The sequence below is a fragment of the Tenrec ecaudatus genome, chromosome 1, assembly GCF_050624435.1.
Source record: "Tenrec ecaudatus isolate mTenEca1 chromosome 1, mTenEca1.hap1, whole genome shotgun sequence".
Classification (NCBI taxonomy): Eukaryota; Metazoa; Chordata; class Mammalia; order Afrosoricida; family Tenrecidae; genus Tenrec; species Tenrec ecaudatus.
In genome coordinates, this window is record NC_134530.1 from 133,727,783 (window position 1) to 133,751,471 (window position 23,689).

The 23,689-nt window shown below is 38.5% G+C and overlaps 2 protein-coding genes across 2 annotated transcripts in view; one reads left to right on the forward strand and one right to left on the reverse strand.

Annotated features, from left to right (window-relative positions):
* The window catches only part of SLC71A1 (solute carrier family 71 member 1), a 49,638-nt gene extending 41,286 nt beyond the window's left edge, over positions 1–8,352 (forward strand). The window contains exons 10-12 of the mRNA XM_075558794.1: positions 1,427–1,524; positions 5,173–5,336; positions 7,068–8,352. Of these exons, the coding sequence (XP_075414909.1) occupies positions 1,427–1,524; positions 5,173–5,336; positions 7,068–7,274 (469 nt within the window). The 3' untranslated portion in view covers positions 7,275–8,352. The remainder of the gene's footprint in view (positions 1–1,426; positions 1,525–5,172; positions 5,337–7,067) is intronic.
* A 141-nt stretch (positions 8,353–8,493) lies between these two features.
* The window catches only part of SASS6 (SAS-6 centriolar assembly protein), a 43,633-nt gene continuing 28,437 nt past the window's right edge, over positions 8,494–23,689 (reverse strand). The window contains exons 11-17 of the mRNA XM_075558780.1: positions 23,437–23,616; positions 23,000–23,081; positions 22,219–22,355; positions 20,756–20,884; positions 13,216–13,310; positions 10,534–10,628; positions 8,494–10,444 (exon numbers count right to left, since the gene is read on the reverse strand). Of these exons, the coding sequence (XP_075414895.1) occupies positions 10,341–10,444; positions 10,534–10,628; positions 13,216–13,310; positions 20,756–20,884; positions 22,219–22,355; positions 23,000–23,081; positions 23,437–23,616 (822 nt within the window). The 3' untranslated portion in view covers positions 8,494–10,340. The remainder of the gene's footprint in view (positions 10,445–10,533; positions 10,629–13,215; positions 13,311–20,755; positions 20,885–22,218; positions 22,356–22,999; positions 23,082–23,436; positions 23,617–23,689) is intronic.

The window sequence follows — 23,689 nt, forward strand, 5'->3', positions numbered from 1 at the left end:
TGTGACTAGGAAAGAACAGGTGAGCCCGCCACACCGGGTTCTAGAAGCTGATGCTACAAGTTTTTCTTCCTGCTTGCTTTTTTTCTGTGAATAGCACTGATGGCAAGCCAGAAATAGTGAGCAAGCCCAGTTACTTTAGTCTTCGCGCTTCTTGCCCTGCCCGTTAGCTCTTCCTGCTGACGTGGTTTCCTTCAGAAAGCGGTAGCAACAGAGCACTGTACTGCAGGACTGAAGGCACAGTTTGTCAACACTGACCACTGAGCACTTGCCTCGGTTTGCACTTGCCTATGAGTTAGGAGTCAGCATCAAGAACATGTTTTGGTGGATAATTTGGTTTCCAACTTAGCTTTTGCAAAGTCGTGCTCACCATTTAAATTATCTAAAACTTTTCTTTTAAAAATAACCCCAAGAACACCTATTACTACTCTTTAAAATGTAAGGATTATCAAATCAGTGCTATCTTTATACCACAACGGTTCTCAACCTGTGGGTTACGACCCTCTCACAGGGGTTGCCTAAGACCTTGAGGAAACACATATTTCTGATGGTCTTAGGAAGCGAGACACCGCTCCTATATCGTCTCCAGGCGCATCCACCCACATACAAGTACCCAGCATGAAGCCTTACCCATGCTACACCATGCTTCAAGACAAAATTTCATTTATCTGTAATTAGAAAAACATATTTCACAATATATAATTACATAGTTTTGTGATTCAACTATGCTTTAATTATGTTCATTTTGTAACAATGAAAATACATCCTGCATATCAGATATTTACTTATGATTCATAAATAGCAAAAGTACAGTTATGAAGTAGCAATGAAAATAATGTTATGGTTGGGGGGGTCACCACCCTATATGAAAGGGTCGCGGCATTAGGCAGGGTGAGGAACGCTGTTCTACCATGTCACAAAGTCGGCTTGTTGGGGTCTGCCCATGTAGATGGAGTGAGCCCCTGTGACAAAGAAGGGCTACACTCTGGGGTTTTCTAGGCTGTTTCTTAAAGGGAGGCTCAGATCACTGAGCTCCTCGCCCGCAGCCCATCCGGCTGGGCTGTGCCATCAGGACTCCAAGACTTGCTTCATTTACATGCCAGAAATCATTTGATGTGTATCTGTATAGTATTACCCTCAACATAACCCATCCCTGACAGTTTTAATACCCAACACATTGTACAATTCAAAACGAGATCCTGCTTGTACCTCTCATATCCACACCATTCCGATGAATAAGTGAGTGTATTTCTACGTGGACAAAGTGAGGACTGAGTGGAGCGTGCATGCTTCTCCTTTTTCTGTACCATTTCATATGGTACCAGTTCTCAGTAAGAGCTAAGTAATGTTACAGAAGTATTTCCACCCTGACAGTTAGAGTGGAAAAGGCCGCCTTACTGTTTTGCTTTCTGCTTTGGACTGATTCTAGGATGATGTGGGCTGCAGGGGCAGTGGCAGCCATGTCTAGCATTACCTTCCCAGCTGTCAGTGCACTTGTTTCACGAACTGCTGATGCCGATCAACAAGGTGAGTCTGTTGGGACCCATGTGAAAGTGCAGGGCATTTAGTCTTGTATGCTCTCTTAGATATTTATTTTAAGATTATATTGTGGTTTACATAAAAGGTTACCCAGCAGATTAGACCCTATTTATACATAAATTGTTCTCTAACATTGGTACAATTTGCACAACGTGTCAACATTCTTACATATTTCATTCTGTTTGGGCTGTTTTCATGTGTTAGCTTCCCATCCCCCATTTGCCTTGTGCTTGTCTCTCCATGATCCAAATCCACCCTGCGGACTCACAGAGGTCACTGTAGGGAGCACGTTGCTCGTGGATTGGGTACTGTTTATTTTATAGACCATTGGAATCGCCAGGAGTTGCTGCAGTGTCAAGTGCAAAAGGTGCCTTCGGTCAATATAGTCTTGGGGTGGGGGGGTCCTCTAATTTCTTCCAGTCCAATAGGTCTGGCCCTTTTTAGGAACTTGGATTTTGATTTACCTAGTCTCTCTTTTGTCCAGGAGTTTGCGTTGTTTGGTTCCCTGGTTGGAACCATCAGCAGCACTGTTTTGGGCTAGCAGAGACTGCTGAGCATCTCTGCAATGAGCCTTGCTCACTCGTTTCTTCTGAGTCTTGAACTTCTCTGTTCTGTTTCGCTCCCGCGAGTGAAGACCAATGGCTCTATCTTACATGGCTACCCACAAGCTTTCAAGTGCCCGGATTCTACTCACCAGATTAGGGTGCAGAGCATTACCTGCCAGTTAACTAGTGCTCTGAGGCTATGTTCCTAAGCCTTAGAACCCAGTAAGACACTCCTGTGAATTGCTTGAGTGCCTGGAAGTCTTCATTACTGCCTCTATGTGGATGGCTACATTACATATATGAGTGTACAAGCCCATGCAGCACACACAATCCTGTCTGTACACATGCCTACAGCTGTACTTAAGCACACATGTACATTCATTCACACGTGCCTTCCTGTTAGCATACATGAAAACTTAGCTACTTACTCTAACCGCACATACTGTGCGTATTGCTGTTACAAATCGGGCGTGATACATAGATAGCACTCATCAAAATTGCTACCTACCTTCTTGGTTGGTGTCTTCATGCACCGTGGTCAAAGTGGGCAGACTTCACCCCTATTTCCTATCACCAGAAATAACAAGTGACTACTTCCTTCTAAGTGATTCCCTCTGCCTTTCTTTCCCCATTTCTGGTAACTGTAAAAAAAATGACTTCTTGGTGTATAACTCTTCTTGTTTTATAATAGTGGGACCATACAACATTTGTCTTTTTCTGATTCATTACTTTGCTCGGCATAATGTCTTCCAGGTTGACCCATAAGATGTTCTCTTTACTGTTGCATAATAGTCCATTGTATGCATGTGTCACATTGGCTATTGGTGGATTGATTCATCCATTGAGGGCAATTAGGGTGGCCACCTTTCCTCTTGGGAATAATTCTTCAGTGAACATGTTCACTTGTGATCACTGTCACTGCTCTCACATTTCTTGCGTGTATACCCTGAGAATAAGATTGCTCGATCGTAAGTTATTTCGATACCTCGCTTTCTCAGCAGGCACCATACAGCTTTCTGTCGTGGCTGTGCCTTTGTGTCACCCCGCCAGCAGTGTGGCAGAGTTCCATCACCCAAAACCTCACGAGCGCTGGCTGTTTGCATTTTTGTTTTTTGAATCATTGCCATTGTTGCAGAGGCGAGATGGTAATCTAATTATAATTTTAAAAAATATTTTAATGAAATACGTTTTAATATGTCATTTTATTGGGGGCTCTTAGCGCTCTTATAACAAGCCATGAAATTGTATCAAGCACATTTGTACGTATGTTGCCATCGCAATTTTCAAAACATTTTCTTTCTACTTGAACCCGTGGTATCAGCTCTTCACATATACCCCCCCACCCTTGGGAGCCCTGGATAAATTATACATTGTTCTCATTGTCATTTTGATTGGCATCCTTGAATGTGTTTGCTGGCCCTTACTCTCGTCTTTGGTGAAATATCTGTTCCTGTCCTTTGTCCAATTTTTTTATTGTTGGATTGTCTTTTTGTTGGTAAATAGCTCAGCCTGTATGTATTTTATACATTAGATCCTTATGAGATACGCTGGTAGGAAAACTTTTTCCCTTTAACGGTTTCTTTTTTCGATGACTCCTTTGGTAGACCCTTTGATGAGCATGAGTATTTAATCCTTAGGTGGCCCCAGATGTCCATTTTTGTTTTTTGCTTTCAGTTGTGTTTGATAGGCTATTAATTTATGCTAGAAATTAGGTTCCCCTTTATTATTGTTATTTTGAAGAACTTTAGCATGTAAGCTTCACCATTTCTCTTTCCTCCATTGGAATGTGTGTGTGCGTGCTGTTATGGCTGGCTTCTACTTCAATAATCGTGATCTTGCTTTGTCTCAACTATGTGGATTGGTTGATTTTCTAATGTTGGGCCCTCCTTGCACCCCTTGGGTACATTCTACTTGATTATGGTGTATTGTTTTGTGATATGCTATTCAAGTCTGTTGACTAGAATTCTGTTGAGGATTTTGGGGCCTATATTCATTTTAAGCTCGTGGTCTGAAGTTTTCTTTTAGTGCGGTATCTTCCTGGTTTTATTGTCAGTTATGCTGACTTTATAGATTAAGAAGTCTTCCTTACTTTTATGTTGTGGAAGTCTTGGTGTCAACTCTTCTATCGTTTAAGTTTTAAAGCAGCGGTTCTCAACCTGTGGGTCATGATTCCTTTTGGGGTCAAATGACCCTTTCACAGGGGGTCGCCAGATTCATAACAGTAGCAAAATTACAGTGATGAAGTAGCAACAAAAATAATGTTATGGTTGGGGGGGGGGTCACCACAACATGAGACACTTTATAAAGCATAAACCTATATTTAAGATAGGGAGTTTTTAAATTACTTTCACCATAAGAAGAAATAAGAGATTCTGGTTTCATATAATGAGAAGGATGTTGCCTTCACTTTGAACCTGTGGCCCTAACAGTAAACTAAAAAATCTAATGGTGGAGAATGGCCACATTATCTAGCATCTTCTGTTGCTGGGTAGCTGGGAATAAAATCATCCACCCTTTTACTAAAATCCAGTGGTTTAATTACTGTCATGTATGTATCAGCTAACCTTTCCTAATCTTTGTGTAAAAACCCTTTAATTTGTGGAATGCTGATAGATGACTAGTTCTTTGAAAAGGATGCATTTTTCTGGAAGAATTAAAGGGAGGAGGGGGTATTCTAAGAGTGTCAGTGCCACTGGGTGGCTAAGCGAGCATGGGAAGACGGTGGTCAAAGCCAGTTGCATTTTATATTTGATAGAAGATTCTCAAGGCACACACACAAAATCAAATTCTGAGTCTATATATTTGACTTGAAAAAGACCTGGTTGCTTGAGATTTTCACAGTGGTGCTATTGATTCTTAACTAAGGGACACTGTAAAAGTTATGATTCGTGGCAGCACCTTTTCCTGGTGCCTGTTACACCCGTGTCTGCCTACGTCTGTGTAAAAGCTCACGTTTACATTGGCTAGCCTGTTACACTTTGTGGAGCCTTTTAATGCTGACAAAAGCGAACTAGTGTTTGATAAGAGCCTTGACTCTGGATTAAGGAGGAGAATGAAGTGTGTACTAAATGATTGTTTCTCAACAACTTAGGTGTTGTTCAAGGAATGATAACAGGAATCCGAGGCCTGTGCAATGGTCTGGGACCTGCCCTTTATGGGTTCATCTTCTACATATTCCACGTGGAACTTAAAGAACTGCCAATAACAGGAACCGACTTGGGAACAAACACAAGCCCCCAGCACCACTTTGAACAGGTAATTCTTCATGAACATGATTTGACGTTGTATCGTTTATTCAGCTCAGCTCAATTAAGAAGTATAAATGGTTTTTATCACTAAAGCTTCAATTTGAGTCTTAGTATTTTAAATAAAATGCTTTATAAACAAAATCTACAGAACTATTCTCTAGTCTACTACTTTGTGAAACTAGCCGAGCAGTTTTTACTCCTTGGGGATTAAAAGTAACTGTACTTTTTCAAATGACACCTCATGGCCTGTATCACTATCATATCTCTTTATTACTTCTGGTCTTTTATGAGACTTTTGTAATACAGTTCCCTCTGTTCGCTCTTCTGTAGGAAAGTAGTTATGAAGGCAGGTGTGGGCAAACAATCTGGGGTCATTTGAACCAAGACAAACAGCTTATCCATTTACTAAAGTCAATGTTCCACCGTTAATCTTTCAAATGCCTACAATTCTAAATGAAAAAGAATATGTGCTATACACATGTAAAACCAGTTGTACAAATTTTTATAAGAATGGAAGCAATTCTGGGCTACAATGAAGATGTTTTGAATCTTGTATTTTTCTAATATTCAGTCACTTACAAATAGAGACCTTTTTGAAATATTATACTACAGGCAGCCCCAATGTCCAGCTCATAGACAAATCCTACCTGCCTCTTATGCAGGGTTTTGATCGGCTCTGTCCTGAGCAACAAAGCAAAACAGTAACTGGCTGGAATTATTACAACTTGGATGATCTTTCATTGTAACTAGAACAGGAAAATGCCAAGTGAGTGATTCGAGGGTGTCCTCACTGGAGCCGAGGATGTAAGACCGAGTGTCGGCAGGATGGTGAAAAGGCACACGCAGCCCGAGTGGCCAGGGCAGCCCCGTCATCTCTGAGTAGGGCAGCCGTTTCAAAACCTTGCTTTAATGTCATGTAATTTTACCCTCACATTGATTGAAACAACCCCTTAACAAACACGACCTGTACTTGCTGCACTTGCTCCTTTTAAAACATTGGCAAGATTTTGAGGTGTTTTTTGTACTGAAAACCAAAACAAACTCAACTGCCTTCAAGTCAATTCCATCTTACTCCCTTGGGACTACTGGTGGGTTCATAGCTTAACGGCCAACCTGTTGCATTACCGGTGCTCCTTCCTCTAAATAAGAACTGTAGGAACCACCTGTCCAGCTGACCCACAGATTCCTGAAGACTCTTCTCTTGTCCATAACCTGGAAGCTACTTGTTCACCTGACCGCGACCACTCGTTGAGTGGCATAGGACCAACTGTGATGGCGGCTCAGGACCGACTGGGCAGCGTTTCCCTTATGTTGTACATAGGGTTGTAGCTGAGTCGATGGCGCCTAACACCTGTTAAACAATTCCTTTTTACTGTAGTCTCTGCATATGCTACTTGATTTTGAGACCTTCCTGTAAATATTTTTAAACTAACAAGTTACTTCTACTTATAAAACGTCGGTCGGTGCTCCTATAAGGAGCTGACAGTGGCAGTGTAGCATATTTTTGCATAGGCCTTAAGATCTCCTGGTCCTGACCTCCTCTGCATCTTTTGTTATCTCCAGTTTGTTAAATTGAGTGTGATAGTCAATGTCCCCATCTTTCTAAAAAGGAGTGTTTTATATAACCATGACTTTAATGAGAGATCATAGTCATTAATGTATAGCAGTGTTATTAGCAACAGAGCAATTGTTTATGAAATTATCTGTTCAGAGATTCTAATTACTCTTTCCTTCTCAGAATTCCATCATCCCTGGGCCCCCATTCCTCTTTGGAGCCTGTTCAGTACTGCTGGCTCTGCTCGTTGCCTTGTTTATTCCGGAACATACCAACTTGAGCTTACGGTCCAGCAGTTGGAAAAAGCACTGTGGTGGTCACAGCCATCCTCACAGCACACAAGCCCCAGGAGAGGCCAAAGAACCTTTACTCCAGGACACCAATGTGTGACGACAGAAATCAGGAAGCTTTTCCTATCCGCACCAGGTCTTAGTTTTCAGCGTAGTTCTGGATGTACATTCCATTTCCATCAGCAATGTACTTGGATTGTCTTAAGACACCTATCTGCATGAACTTCGTGGGAACTAAAGAAAGAACAGGACAGTTTTCCAAAGATGTTACAATTTCTTTTAAAAAGAAACCTTGTTTATTAGCACCAATTTCTTGCCACTAAACTGTTTTATTATACATCCTTTAATTAAAAACTCTATGTAACTTCTTAGCTATTAGCATATGTCTCTGCTACCATTTCCTTAAGGTGTTGAGCTTTAACTCCACGCTGAGTCTCAGTGAGACAGTCGGTAGTATGGTTGTGGACCTATTCGTTTTAACATTGTAAATCGAGTCAGATTTTAATATTGTAAAATCTTGGGTCAAATAATTCAAAGCCTTAATGCAGATGCACTAAAGGAAAGAACTGGTAATGAATTGTTTGCATTTAAAAAAAACTTTTAAGAAATTGTACTAAATCTGAATCATGTTTCAAGCTCGTGTGCAGTCATTTTATTTTAAACATTCACTACAGCTTTTGAAGTGAGTAAAAAATATCAGACGTTTAGAATTTAAATTGGTTTGTTCGGAGCCCGGAAATCTAACTGCTGGCTCCAACAGCTCCTCCTCATACCACTATTCTGCTCATGTTACATAATCACGAGACCTCGACACTTGAATACACAATCTACAAAGTACATAGTAAAGCTGGTAGCCTTGAAAATGTCTATGTGATATCTCTATGTAGATAAATATGTATAGTGGCCTTTCAGGACTGTCACGGTAACACTTTATTTACAGAGCTAATGTTTGTCCTAAATTTTCAGGACCCTAGGAAAGAGCTTTATACAATTACTGATGTGAATTTCTCTAAAGTGTATATTTTTGTGTCCAGTTATATTATTTAAAAGTGTTACTTTGTAAAAAATGTACATAAAGTATTGTATAGTTTACAATGTTTTCATCTTGTGTGTGGTTATTGCTTAATGCTTTTTAAACTTGGGACATTCATTATGGTTAAATAAAGGTCTTAAAATACTGTAAATATTCTGTTAATAAAAATTAAATATTTTAATGATTTTCTTTTAAAGACTTGATCTATGATTCCCAACATTTGTTTACCAGAAACTATTTTTTTTTTAAGTAACAAATCATAGCTTTTTGCCTTCTGCCTTTGAATTCATTTATTTCCCTTCACTGTAAAATATTGGTATAGGAGGATCTCAGGAAAGAAATGAACTTTCTTATAAATAACCAGAAAACAATTTCTAAGCATAGAAGTTATAGATCAATTGTTTGTTTTTATCTTGTTTTTTCACGTCATACTCCCAAAATGATTTTAATACTTTATTAACAGCATTCGCAGTTTTAAGAAATACATGAAATGCAACACTGATTATTAACACATATACAATTTTACACTGCAAAACAATTTCAACAAGGTGTTTAAGAGGTAGAGCAAAGAATGAACGCACTCAGAAGGATGTATACACACATTCAACCCAGAAACCTGAAATAAGCTGCAACCAAAGTAATCTTCTATACTGCCTTGGAAATTCTAATTTTTTCATGCATGGATACAGAAAATTCTATTTAAAGAGCTACCCTGGTAGGTCTTATTTCCCATTCAAACCTTAACATGCAAGTTCTTACATATTATACACGATATTTACAACAAAACAATGCTAATATCACAGTAGGCTTTTCTCCAGATTAGTCAGTGCTTTCAAGTTATTGTAACCCAGTATCCTTACTAATATAGTATATGTGAATGAGGAAAAACTATGTAAAAAGCCTATTCTGATTTGTTTTAAACTTGATCTTTTTGAAGGCAGCTTCAAAGTGTGTCAACTCTGTTCCAAAGTTTCAGGAGACTCAAAATAGTGCCTTTGTTGAAACACAGAAAAGGTTCTTTGTCTTCTCATGAAACTGTTGTGGAACATGCCACATGGAGCTTGAATGCCCCTTCTATGTCTGTGTATGAAAGGAGCGAGAGGGTTCCTTACAGGTCGTTACGTATTAGAAACTCTATGGGAAAAATTGATTAGGAAGAGAATGTTACTCACCTTTTAAGGTAATTCACCTTAAAGAAAATAAAGTGGAATTTTTGAATTCTTTGAAAGTGACCTAATTTTCTCTTAAGGAACAATTTTTGAAACTTTTAGATAAAAGAGAGCTTATAACTTGTTACCAGATACTTGTTTGCCATTTTATTAAGCAAACATTAAAATGAATCTGAAGTTCTTGTCTAAAAGTACTCATGATGCTCTTATATGAAGAAAGGCCTTGGGTTTACAGTACCAATTTTAAATCAAATTCCACTGATGGGACCTAATGCATGGCAAATCTATAAACCCCAAAATAAAAGCATGATAATCTTAAGAATGCTTCAACTCAAATGACTACGGCATTTTACATTTCTTTCATCTGGTCATGTCAAAACCTTGTTAATCTTATACACTTATTTTAAATTAATATTTATTCAATAGTGAATCTAGGGATTTTAAGGGAAAATGCATCAAGCTTTGCTTCACAAGGCAAATTTAGGACTGTTCCCCTAAATAGCAACATAAGTAATACAGAACTCTTAGAAGATAATCATTTTCCTTCATAATTCTCAGGTGAGAAACTTCAAACTGTTTTTCCAATGAAAACGGTAACATGGGTTAAGAACAACCTTTGGTTTCATACTGCTTTGGGCAGTTTTCAGTTTACCAGATACACTGTGTGATAGGATCAAGTCTTTCCTTAGAACGAAAGTTCTAAGAATCAATTTCATAGAATTCATAACTATCATTGTATGAGACCAAGCTCACAAAACAAAAAGTTATCACTCAGAATGTCAATCACCAACTATTAATTCGTTCTTTTAAAAAGTCTTAAATAAATGACAGAGATACTTTAAAAAGGACCAAAATATTAATACCGTATCTCAAGTACAATCTGAAACTTGCTTATTTGAAAAGGGTTTGATTTATGCTGTTGGCACTTTTAAAACACCTCAGTTCCTATACTTCAGTAGAAGAATTAACTGTTCGGTAACTGCCCAGGGAAATAGGCTGAAGCTGCAGAAGGAATCCCTGCAGGTTTGGCTGGCTGTACTGTGCCCGAAGTGCCGTCTTTGTGGTGGTCTGCAAAGGAAGATTAAGAAGATTTGCATTTGTATAAGCTTTTGATTAAATGAGAGCATGCAAAATGGATTTTATATATGCCTTCTCACCTGGATGATTAAACAGATTCTGGCTCAGCCCACGTAAAGGAATGCTGTCTTCTCTTTTCTTCAGGTATTTGGATTCCAGCCCCAAATTTTCACCACTTTAAAAGAAAATAGTATCGTAACATTCATTTACTCTTTAGGAAATTTCGAACGTTTAATATAACCCACTGCGTGGATTCCAACTCCTAGCAGCCCCATCTGTTTTCAGACCAGACTGCCTCGGATGCTTTCTTCACTGTAAATCACAACTCCTCGTCATTAGGTGCACATAACCGAATACCCTCAGAAATACTGGGGAAAGGATTGGTGGGGAAACAATGTTACAAATAAAAATTTGTAACACTAAGTGATACAAGATTGGAGAAAGAATATGCATATGCCTTTAAATTTTCCTTATTTGGTCATTTCCATTTCACCCTATAAAGTGATTATTATTTCTTTTTCTTATGCCTGCAGTTCAAGTTTTTACAGTGCTTCAAAGCTGTCATGAAATACTAATAAACATGTAATAATTCATTCTGGTCAGATGAACAAAACTGTTTGCATTTTAGAAAAACAAGGAGCATTTCTATAACTGTCCCCTTTCTAACACCGTCTTCTCTCTGAATCTGACTGACTGGACACCTAAGTGAAAGAAAGGCCTACAGGCAAGAGACTCGGGTAAAAACTATTATGAACTTGATTATGGTGAATCAAACCACAGGGTGATACTTGGCCAGTCGACCTCTCTCTTGACCCAACCTAAATTTGCTCTAGTTCAAATACTTCTCTTGTTTCATGACCAAAATTTCTTAAGCTTTTTTGTTTTAATGTTGGTGGTGGTCTGTTCTATTACTATCATCATTACTACTTTCTTCTTTCTGCTTCGTTCATGAGTAGAGATGATCACCAATGCAAGGGGCAGGAGTGGGAGGGAAATGGAGGAGCAAACAATGAATGGAGGAGAGGGAACGCATTAGAACTCCTTTTAAAGTGCCATCAGTGGGAGTACGTGCTGTGTAAATGTTTTCACGAAAACTAGAAGTGAAAGGCCTTTGCAAAACAACACGCTTCAAACTCCGTGAAGGCCTCCTCCCTCCCTCCCTCACAATTTTCAGAAAAGTTTGGTGAGATGGAAGTTTTTCAATGTTAGGTTTTTTTTTTCCTTTAACCTTTGATATCTTTTGCTACTTTTTGCTAGTTACTGGTTCTAAACGAAAATAACTAGCTGGTCTAAATTTTATGAGCATGTCTGATCTATATCGCAAAAAAGATCGATCTCAATATTCTTTGCTAGTAAAACTGCTTTTGGCTTGTCTGGTAGATAGAATTACCGTATATACTCAGGTATAAGCCGAGTTTTCCAGCACACTTTAATGCCGTTTTGTGGTAAAATTAGGTGCCTTGGCTGCTATTCGGGTTGGCTTATACTAGAGTATATACAGTATTTTAATGTATGTAAACAGTTAATCATTTTCTATATTATGAATTTAGATATTCTTAAAGCGTGAGATTTATATATATATATATATAAACATTACAGGGCATCAAAGAATTCTGGCACTTTTCAAAAAGGAAGTTCACAAGAAGTATTTACTAACAGAGAACGCGCATAAAACTTCTCTCTGAGGTGCGCTATTATTTTGCAAAGCATTGGGATGCTAATTAGTGCCAGCAGACATGCCTTTTAATGCCATTAAAATTTGTTTGATGTTTTTACTGAGAAGTCCCAGAAGGTTTACTTTCAACAACTCATACACATTGTTGTTTCATCTATGTAATCCTTTAATATGCCATCAGGTAACCTCCTCCCTCTTGTTTCCTGTTTCCATTCCTCCTCCTTTCCTACTTCTATGGACTTTGATTTTGGGTAAATGCTTCCCTTTTGATCTTCAATAGGTGATTACTCTAACACAGGGGTGAGTTCAGTTCCAGAATTCAACAATGACTAAGGGCCCTCGTCTTGGGGGTCCCACCAGTCCCTACTCAACCAGGAAGTCTGGCCTTTTATGACTTTGAATTTTGTTCTATATTTTTCTCTCACTCGTCTCAAGACCACCTAATGTAGGTGGCCCTTTTCCAAGCAGTTGGTAGGTGTGGTATTAGGGAACCATCTAGTACATCTGGCTACAGAGTGGTGGAGACTTAGGTTCACGTGGCCCATTAGTTCACTGAACTAATTATTTCCCTAAGTGTTTCAAAGTTCATTACTATTTCCTCCATATAGAGACCAATAGTTGCAGTTAGGGCGGCTGCTTCATAAGCTTCTCAGTCACTACTCGCCCAAGGAGAACGCAGACCCATTAACTCTACAGTGTCCCCGAGGAAAAGGCCTGACATTTCAAGTCAGTTAGTATAAAAGTACTAAACGCATGAAGATGGCTACTCTGTCATGTAAGACATGTTTGATTCTGCCACAGATTTCACAATTTAGAGCCAGCTAAAGATTTAAATAACAAAAACTTCTGAGCAAGCAAAACAGAAAGCTAGCGGTAAAGCTTATTTATGTTCCATACAAGCCCTTTTGCTCAAATTTTCCACATTTCTACTTAACTATTTTCTTAGGTTACTTAATATTGGAAGCAATAAATTAAGGAAAATGGCATTTCCAGTGGCAAATATTCACAAAAATTGGCCTATGAAGAATTTTAAAATATTTTTATCTACATGCCTAACCGTACTTGATAACCTTCAGGAAGTACTTACTTTTCCTTTTCAGTTGAGCAAGGCAGATTACTAGTTGCCCCTGGATGAACAGCTACAGATACACTTGGTTTTGTAAATGGTAAGTTAAACTGTACCTGGGAAAAGAGAAAACATGCAACTGAATTACCAAAAACTCCCAGTTCCATCGTGAGATGATGTTAGTTGCCTGCTTTCAAATTGGCCCCAAACTCATTGTGCTCTATTGGCTGGTTTATTTTTCAAAAATACAAAGCTAGGTCCTTCCTAATTTGTCTTAGGACGAAACCTCTACGGAAGCCTTTTCAGCAGTATGCAAACACTCCTAGACGTAGAAGATAAAAACAGAAAGGTAAGTGACTGGGTTTCATGGCTGTTTTTAAAATTTATTTACTTAAATTATCCATAGCATATTAATATAGTTTGTCCTGGTGACAGATATTTGTTATCAAAAAATCTTGAACGTTTTCCAAGTTGTTTCTAGGTATGAACACCAAAGTGTATATGTACTGCCAGTCCACCTTATCATTTTCAAATTTCAAAGTGTGGTAATATCGTTATTGAAGAACAGAGTTTTTCACTATAAATCATCAGAGTTTATAAAGCTTTCAATTGTCATTTGAGTTCCTTAAGACAACATAGCCAGCAATATAGACCTGCCAGTTCAGAAGTCACCCTGATATAGGCTCATAATTTTCCAGAAGAGAAATCCATTAGCCTTGCAAAGCAAGAGAAGAATGCGGCAGAGATTAGATTACAAGCTGGTGGCAAGCCGCTTCCGAAACTTGTTGGGTTAAAAAAGGCACAACTATCCAACCACACTCCAGTTCTGATCCGAAAAAACCTGGGTTGCACTTTCTTTGAAACGACCAGTTGACTGCTGATGTGTTTTGGGTACCTCACAAAGCGAGTCTCATCGTTGCAGCCTATCAGTGAACACTGAATACTAGTGGGCTTTATGCTTTTCTCCTGGGATGTCTGAATGCGAGCAACGTTTGTTCCTTCCTGTTCTAGCTCAGAATACAGCTACACTGAGGAAAGGCTCCTCCTGAAATTCAACACAGCTGAAGGAACTAACATGCTACCGAGAAACATTACCTTATCTACCAAAGTTCATTTCTTTTTATGACTCATTCCAGTCCATCATCACTTATCCTGCTGTTCTCGTGAGGCAGGCACTGGCTCCAACAGCTCCGCAGAGCAGCTGTGGATGACTTCTGCCCGTCTAGCAAGAAGTTGTGACGTCACATCAAGAGCCTACCACGGGGTGCTTTGTGTAGTATTCCTGCACCCCCCGGGCCATTGACTCAATGTCAGCCTCGCGGTCTGACGCGTCTCTGTAGGTCTGTCTTGTCTGCATGTGCTCTCCATGGGCGTGTCTATTCAGAATGTGATCATGCTGAAAGTACTTCCACAGCCCAAAAGACTTGATGTCAACCCCTAGCTAGAGTGCAGTTTTATGAACACAGCTAATTTGTAAATATAACACTAATTATAATTAGCATGATCCATGAAAGAGGAAAACAACCGTATCACCGTCAAAGCCCTCTCCATTACCCTAACGCACTTGTCGGATCTGCGATTCCATTCCTGGAAACATTTTTCAAATCCATCTGTCTGGATGGCTGACGCCATCTCCCTCATTCTCATCTCTTCGTAGTCAAAAAGCCGTCCTTTCATGTCCCGGCAGAACCAAGATGAGTCGCATGGAGCAAGGTCATGTGATGAAGGTGTGTGGGGCAAGCGAGGCATGCTGTTTCTTGTCAAAATCTGGCACTCAGATGGCTGTGTGAAGCAGGTGCATTGTCGTGGTGGCAAAACCAGTCCCCCGTCTGTCGCAAATCAGGCCTTTTAGGTCACACACTGTTAAACAATCTTTTCAGAACCTCTAGAGAAAGCTTGAGTAACAGTCTGACCTGAGAGAATCAACTCCAAATGCACTGAGTGGGCATTTTCTTCCCTTTGGGAATTTGATGGACATTCAGAACTAGTTTTGTCATCAATCAACATTTCACGTGTATATTTGAGTTTTGCCCATAGTGCTGTCCTTCTAAGCTGTGTTTAACATCACAACAGTTTCTGTGGCATTTTTCCAGAGCAGGTAACAAAATTTCACGGCCCCATGCTGTTCCCTTAAATCGGCCATCACACATACACACACACACACACACACAAAACAAGGTTCTGGCAAAACTGCTTTTATCCGTGAGAAAGAGCAGAGAACCTTCGCAGGCAATGCCACTGGGTGCACTAACTCAGAGTGCGCTGCTCGATGCTCGCCTAGCAGGAAAATGCACACTATGAAAGCTCTGCCGGTCGAGCTTTTACCGTTTGGGGGAGTACCCCTCATATAACAATAGCCATAGTTAAATCTTCTCAGTGTATCTCAGCTACCATGAATCCAACTAATGCCACCACCAAGCAAAATGGAGGTCTCGCTGTGTACAGCCAGTATCCTCATGGTCTTGCTCTCATTTTGATAAGTCCACTTTTAGAGACTCAAACCAAGAAAGACGTCTACTTCTTCATCCCAATCAAAATAGTGGCTACAATTCCAAAAATGGGTCTACTGGGTCCACACTTTTTTTATTAACAGAAAATTTTGACAATGTCAAATTTCATTTATTGAAGAACACCCAAAGGGTCTGACTAGACGATGAATGCCAATCTTAGGTATCTGGGGTTTCAGGTCCAAGGTGAAGAGTGACAACTGATCTTTCCGAGAGGTTGAAAAGGAGGGGATATGTGGCATGGAGGTTCAGTTTTCATTTTGTTCACTAAATCTGTAAGGTCATAAAATGACTAGGTATTAAGCAAACATCCCATGGAGTCCTACCTAGATGTGCATCAGGAGGAGCCTCCAGCTGTTACTGTAGGTCCTCCGTGCACTCTCAGCTGCACAGATTTCATGCTGATACACTCCAGATAACAGCTTTACATTACTGAACGATCGCTTTGCTTTGGGACAAAAATCAGGATGATTTCATTAAATTTAAAAAGTCCTGGTATAGAGTGAAAAAAATAAGCAAAACTAGAAGAAAATATTTCCAAAACACTTAGCTGATAAATGATTTGTATCAAAAATATACAAAGACTATATAACCAAAAACACACAAAAATTTTGCACCATTTTATAAAATTAAACGGTATGACAGGATCCAATAATTTATTCCTAGATGAAGACATGTCCACCATCCAAAAGTCTGCACAAAAACATTGATAGCAGCTTTGTTCATAAACACCAAAATGGCAATCAAGCAAGACGTCCTTCAGTGGGTGAACTGAGAAACTGTGGTGCATCTCCATCCACATGGAGTATTATTCCACAACAAAAAGGCGCAGCCAAGACTCAAAGGGACATGCATATTTGCTAAGTACAGCAGGATGCCTAACCAAGCGTACATGGATCATTGGCAAACATATGCCTATGTCCTGAGTCATGAAACCATTCTTAAGGAATTCTAAAAAAATCATACAGTGTCATCGACTGAATTGTATCCCCTTCAACTTAAAATGTTTTGAAATCTTAACCCTTGTGGGCATAATCTTATTTAGATATGCAGCCTTCCCTGTTATCTTAATTTGGCCATGCACGAGTAGAGTGGTTTCTAAATCTAATCACTTTCTTGGTTTTAAAGCAGATTAGACAGAGAGTTAACCCAGATGTCATGTGAAGATCACCAAGTTGGTTACTCTCCTAACCAAGTTTGAGCCCACTGTGACAGCCAGTGTCCATCCACCTCCCTTGTTTGTGATGACTTTACCAAGCGGGATATCCTTTTCTGGGGTCGCTCTCTCTGGAGAACATGTCCACAGTACATAAGCCAAAATCTCATCCTCACATCTCAGGAGCATTCTGGCTGCAGTTGCTTCAAAACAGATGTTTGTTCTTCTAGCAGTGCATAGTACTTCCCATACGCTTCGCCAACTTTCAATACGAGAATTCAAATGCATCGATTCTTCTGTGGTCATCATGCACTATTCAGTTTACACAAGTAACAAAGTGACTGAGAGCTCATGGCTTCAGTCGGTATATCTTAATCCTCAGTGACATCCTTGCGCAACACTTGGAAGAGGTTGATGCAACATATTTGCCCAGTCCAATGTGCCATTTTTTAAAAATCATTTTATTGGGAGCTCTTACAGCTCTTTATCACAATCCTACATACATCCATTGTGGCAAGCACATTTGTACATATATTGCCATCATCATTTTCAAAACATTTTCTCCTTGAACCTCACTTACCCTCCTCCCCAGCCTCTCTCCCTCATGAACCCTTGATAATTTTTTTTTTTTCATGTCTTACACCAACTGCTGTCTCCCTTTACCTACTTTTTTGTTGTTTGTCACCCAGGGAGGGGGTTTTAAGTGTAGACCATTGTGACCGGTTCCACCTTTCTCCCCCTCACCTTCCCCTTCCCCTCCTGGTTCACTACCCTCGTTATTGGTCCTGAGGGGTTTCTCTGTCCTGGTTCCTTGTGTTTCCAGCTCTTACCTGTACCCATGCACATGCTCTGGTCTAGCCGGATTTGTAAGGTAGAATTGGGTTCATGATAGTGGGGGAGGAAGAAGCATTAAGGAACTAGAGGAAAGTTGTATGTTTCATCGGTGCTCTACTGCCATCTGATTTCTTGACTGCTGTTTCCATGAGCATTAACTGTAGCCAAAGCAAGATGAAATCCTTGACAACTTCAATCTTTTCTCTATTTATCATGATACTGTCTATTGGGGCAGTAGGATTTTTGTTTTCTTGACAATGAATTATAATCCATAGTATATTAAAGGCCGCAATCTTTGATCTTCATGAGCAAGTGTTTTCAAATCCTCACTTTCAGCAAAAAAGCAAGATTGTGTCAATGTTGAAAAGTTAATAAGCTTGCTTCCAAAACTGGTGTCAATGTTTTCTTCATCCATATCCCAGTTTCTCAGATTATTTGCTTATATTACAGAACAAAAAAATATGTTGAATAAAGACTACGCCCTTGACACACACCTTTCCTGATTTTAAATCATGTAGTATTTTGTCCTGTTTGAATGATTGCTTGTTGGTCCATGTACAGGTCTGCATGAACATGAGGTGTTCTAGAATTCTCATTATTCTCAATGTTATCAACAGTTTGCTTTGATCCACACAGTCAAATCTCTTTACATAATCTAGAAAGCACACATAAAAACCTTCCTAGTAGTTTCTGCTATTAGCCAAAATCCATCTGATATCAGCAATGGTAACATTCATTCCACATCCTCTTCTGAATCCTTACATTTCTGGCAGTTCTCAGTCTATGTACCATGTCACTTTCTACATTATCCTTAGCAAAATTTTGCCTGCAACATTAATGATACTGCTTGATAACTTCTACATGCTGTTGGGTCACATTTTTTTGGAATGGGAACACATATGGATCTCTTCCGGGCGGTTGGCCAAATTTCTTGGCATTGGTGAATGTCTGGTTCCATGCTGCTTCATCGAGTTGAAACATCACAATTGGTATTCTTCAAGGTCCTGGAGCCTGGGTTTTTCGCCAATACCTTTAGTGCAGCTTGGACTTGATAATATTCTACTTTGGCTTCTGGAGCCACCCTATGAAAATCTCTGTATCTGCTCAACTCTTCTTTCATTTTTTCCATTTCCATTAGCTACTCTGCTCAACAGCAGGTTTTAGAGCCTCTTCTGACATCCAGGCAAATCTTGTCTTTCTTTCCTGTCTTTTTAATGACCTTTTGCTTTCTCCATATATGATATTCTTGATGTTATTCCAAAGGTCATCTGGTTTTCTGTGGTTAGTGTTCAATGTGTGAAATCTGTACTTGAGATGTTCTCGAAATTCAGGTGGAACCGACTTGAAGTTGTACTTTGGTGCTCATGGACTTATTTTAATTTTCTTCAGCTTCAACCCAAATTTGCCAGTAGAAAACTAATATATACAAAGTTTATGTGCATTTTCCATAATACAATTCATATAAGATCAATAAAAGATATTTTCAAAATCTTGACTTAGCTGGAATCTGGAATTTTTTAAAAGTCTGAAATAATCTGAGTGAAGATAATATCAATTAATTTTTCTAGCTTGCTTAAAAGTTACTAAATGTTTGTTTTTAATCTTTTGAGATACTGATACATTCAATCAGCAAAATTCTGCTTCTTGTCTAACTTACATCTTAGTTTACACCCTCCAGTTGAACATGTACTTAAACATACTAAGTGTGCCCATTAGGCCGTTTTACTTGTCTTGTTGAGTCACTATGACTCAATAGCTGTGGGTTTTGAATTTTGGGGATTGATACATGCAAAGAAAATGTTAAATCTTTGATTTATATGTATTTTAAAATTTCATTACTTATAGTTTTGAGTATTTTATTAATTATACAATTTATGGATTACAGATCATATGACATCAACTATTTTAGACAAATGCATTGAAAAAACAAAACACAAATGCACTGACTCATTTAACCCTCACAATAATCCAGTAAAGTAGATGAACTTATTGTTCCATTTCCTAATGAGAAAAGTGAAGCCCCATTAAATTTCCTTTGAGTTGTTTGCTCTTGGCGGCTTGTCCAACATTAGACTGATAGTGGCACAATCTGTACGCTAACATCTGAGCCCTCTTTCGGAATCACTAATCCACATGGTGCATGACGTACTAGCTCACCAGGTAGGTACAGTACCCATGAATAAATATACAGTATGGAAGGTTGAGCTCACAATGTTTTGTTTTTGCTTTTCTCGCTAAGAATCAGACGAAAAAGAAGCACTTGCCTAAACAACCGAGCCAACTTATTTGTAGAGCATCCAGGAGCTAATTTGATAAAAGAATCTATAAAGCCAATCTTAAAGTCTTAACTTTTATCTTTTATTGACATTCTTTTCAAAAGGTTTGTCTCCATCATTTAGGGAAAAAGTAATATGGATATGAAGTTAGAAATGAGAGTTAAACCAGTGACTGGTGAGGGTAATTAATGAAATTATATTAAATGTTAAAATAATATAAAAATCTAAGAAATTAGTAATGATAAATGATCATAAAGAACTCAAATGGATAGAACAAAGTCTTAGCAAGTTAAACAAGAGCTGCCGGGCATCTGCTATTTGAGATAATGCTGCCACAACCATTTTATAATTTGCTATCCACCTGGCTAGGTGGACTTTTAATCTTGGCCATGATGTCCAAAATTGTCAGCAGCACTACTTTCCCAGTCTCCGTCAGCGAGTAATCCTAGTTAGGACTGACCGCTGTAGGAGACATAAAGGAGGGAAAATTGTAGAGCAATAAATAAAACTGGAGGCTTGAATTGGACTATGTAGGGATTTGGTAGATTACTGCCTAGTTTCCCACAAATTACAGTGACTCAAGAAATGTCATGTAGTACATTGTAATATTTCCTATAGATATACATCTGGTCAGTAACGATGAATATCCAGTAATGTATCCATGAAATGTTATGTAATATTTAATAGATTTTTTAAAAGGTGATTTTCTTTTAAGTTGAAAAATAGTTACACATTCACTAGTTGCTATATTAAAGGGGGGTGGGGAAGAGCTTAGTGAATTTGGCTACCTTTGGTCCTGAGCCTGGGTGGATGGCATTTTTGGCCGACACCAAATTTGGAAAGGTGTTCTGGAATACAAATGCAGAGGAGACAGGATAACCAATGCCACAAGCTGGGTAAGTCAGTCTACCATCAACCTACAAATGAAAAAGTCAGGATGAGAAATTAGTTCTAAGAAACATTTGCTGAGCCAACAAGTGGTAGCATCTGATGTAACAGCCAACAGCTGAGAGCACTCTCAGAGGGAGCTATGTACCTACCAATGCAGAAGCCTAGTTTATTACACAAGGGAACGTTGTCAAACTTGTTGGGGAGAAAATTCCCTTAGCTTTTAATTGCATTTTGCCTTTGTATATCCAAGTGCTGGGGTGCTTTTGGCTGAATGAGCTTTTGGAGAGGCTGACCTTTTGGACAGTACAAACCACTAGGTCTGCCTTTGAAATGAGTTTAAACCAAAGACATTTAGGCCTCCCATTCCTGAAATGGAGTGAGGGAGGATCAGAGATAAAACAGCAATAAAATAATCTGCTACACTGTGTACATATGTTCAATACAGTGGCATCACTATTAACCAATGTCATAGATCATAGGATCAAAGTTCACGATAAACTTGAGAAGCACGGTGCACACCAGCAGTATCTAGCACATGTCATTCTGCTTTCTATCACCAGCAATTCAACTCTAGATCAAGTATTTTTAAGTTGGTAATTCAATTCCAGAAAAACCATTCGGCATAGTTTTTAAAATTTTAAAGTAATCTTTCCCTTCTTTAGACATCTAGCATTTCTGATTTACCACAGATTAAACATCCCACTAGGCATTTGCATTTTGATCCTTGTCAATACCCTCCCGTCAAAGACCGCAGGGTACCTGCCTGGAAGTGCACAAACCGACATTATTACCCTTTGAAACACGAAAGCCTACACTCTATGGGGAACAGGGGCCAAAGATCCCAATAAGTGGGTGTTAAAAGGCTCTTGTAGAATTTGTGTTCAGGTTAGTGATTTAGGAAGCAGGGCTCTGGATTGGATGCTCTTAGGAAGTAGCAGTAATCTTATAACTATCTTAATATTTAGGTCGCAACTGGTAAAGCAATGCAGCTGCTTTATTAGCCAGGTCAGAAGAGTACTTGGTCATTTTTGTTTGTCTATGTTTGGCTATGTTCTGTCTTGATCCATTAAGTCAGATTGGCCTTGTCTGGTGCTGATGTTCTGTGGCAGGATTGATGTTCAACAGGAGGCCTACCTATGATTATCAAGCAAGTTCCCAAGTGGATGTAGAACTGCTTTTCTCTCTCTCCGTTTACAACCTCTTTGTTAAGAGCAAGTATGGTATGCCTACACCCCACTGCCGCCAGGATCTCAGACTCTAAAGGACCAGTAACTGGCGGGCTCCCACCACCTTCAGTCACAGAGATCTCGTAATGTTTAAGATACTCACGTAGACCACTCACGTTTTATCTAAATCTTACCGCATTGGGGTTAGGAGAAATTCCACTTCTGATTGTGTTGCTGCTAGAATGTGTAGGTGGAGTGGTAGAAGGTACTAATGCATCTTGTTTTCTCACTAGATGATTTTCATTTAGTTCTTTATTTAACCATGTGATTACTTAAGTTAAAAAAAAGGTAAAGAATTTTATCATTTTTATTTTTTAAATACTATAAAATATTTTTTAAAATTATTGTTCTAAGCATTTTAAAACTTTAAAAGCTTTTAAAAACATCTATGTCACTGGAAAACAATGTAGGTTCACCTAAATATTTGTCATTAACAAGTCCTATTTTAGCAATGATCACATGTGCTTCCTTATTTTACACTCAAAATCTCTACTCTGATAAGAATACTTTTTAAGACTAGTTTCTAGGATAACTTTCAGTTTGTTTAAAGTACACAATCTTACATCTGAGTCACAGAACTAGAAACTAAGAAAATGTTGTTTTAGATTTAATAATTAGTGTTATCACTATTACGTAAAATACAGTCATTAATAAAAAGATATAAATAATTGAAATAATATAGTCAATATTTTAAACACTTAAGTTTGGGTTACTGACACATGGCTTTCTTTCGGCTAACTATAGCAGATGATATGCTACCAATAGACTACAGCAAAGATATTAAAAACAATATATTTAAAGCAGAAATTATGTATAGAAAATAATATCTTTTCTTACCTAGACTTTCATGAATTCAACTTAAAATTTTCAGGCTTATACTCCAAACAACACTTACACAAAATTTAGGATACTTACACTTTTCATTATTTTTCAGAAGTTGTTTGCTTTCTTCGAGTTTCTGAACTGTAGCCTCTAATTGTTCTTGTAGTCTGCAAACCTGAAATGTATCAATCCTCACAATAAATCTAATACAACAAAGAATAGGCGAAAAACTAAAGAAATTGATTATTAATTAATGGTTACTAATTACTACTAAATGAGAATAAAAGATTAGCTCAAATAAATAACAAAACATTTGATGTGTGTATATAGATCTATGAATAGTCAATATATTTGAGTCATAACTTCCTTTCAAAATTGAGATAGAAGTTTTAACTTCTATTAAATCTAGTCATATTCCTTACCAGAAAGACAGATTACACAGTCTAAGACTTAAAGTAAAAATATAACTGAGGAAGTTTCTTATTCTTTGCAAAAAACAGTTACATGCACATAAACATAATATTAACTACCTCTTGCTCTTTAATTCGGAGGGACTGTCCAACATCTTGTAATTCCTTTTGTGCCCTTTGTAATTTTTCTTCCTTCTCTGCCAAGACTTTTTCTTGCTGAATAGTAACTGTATTCTTCAGTTTCAATTTACCCATTAAAGTTTTTAGATCCCCTTGTAACTTCTTAATAATCTCATTTGCCTGTAAAAGAACTACACATGCATATCTCAACATAATCCAATGAAATATTAATATTCCATTACATTCTCAAAAC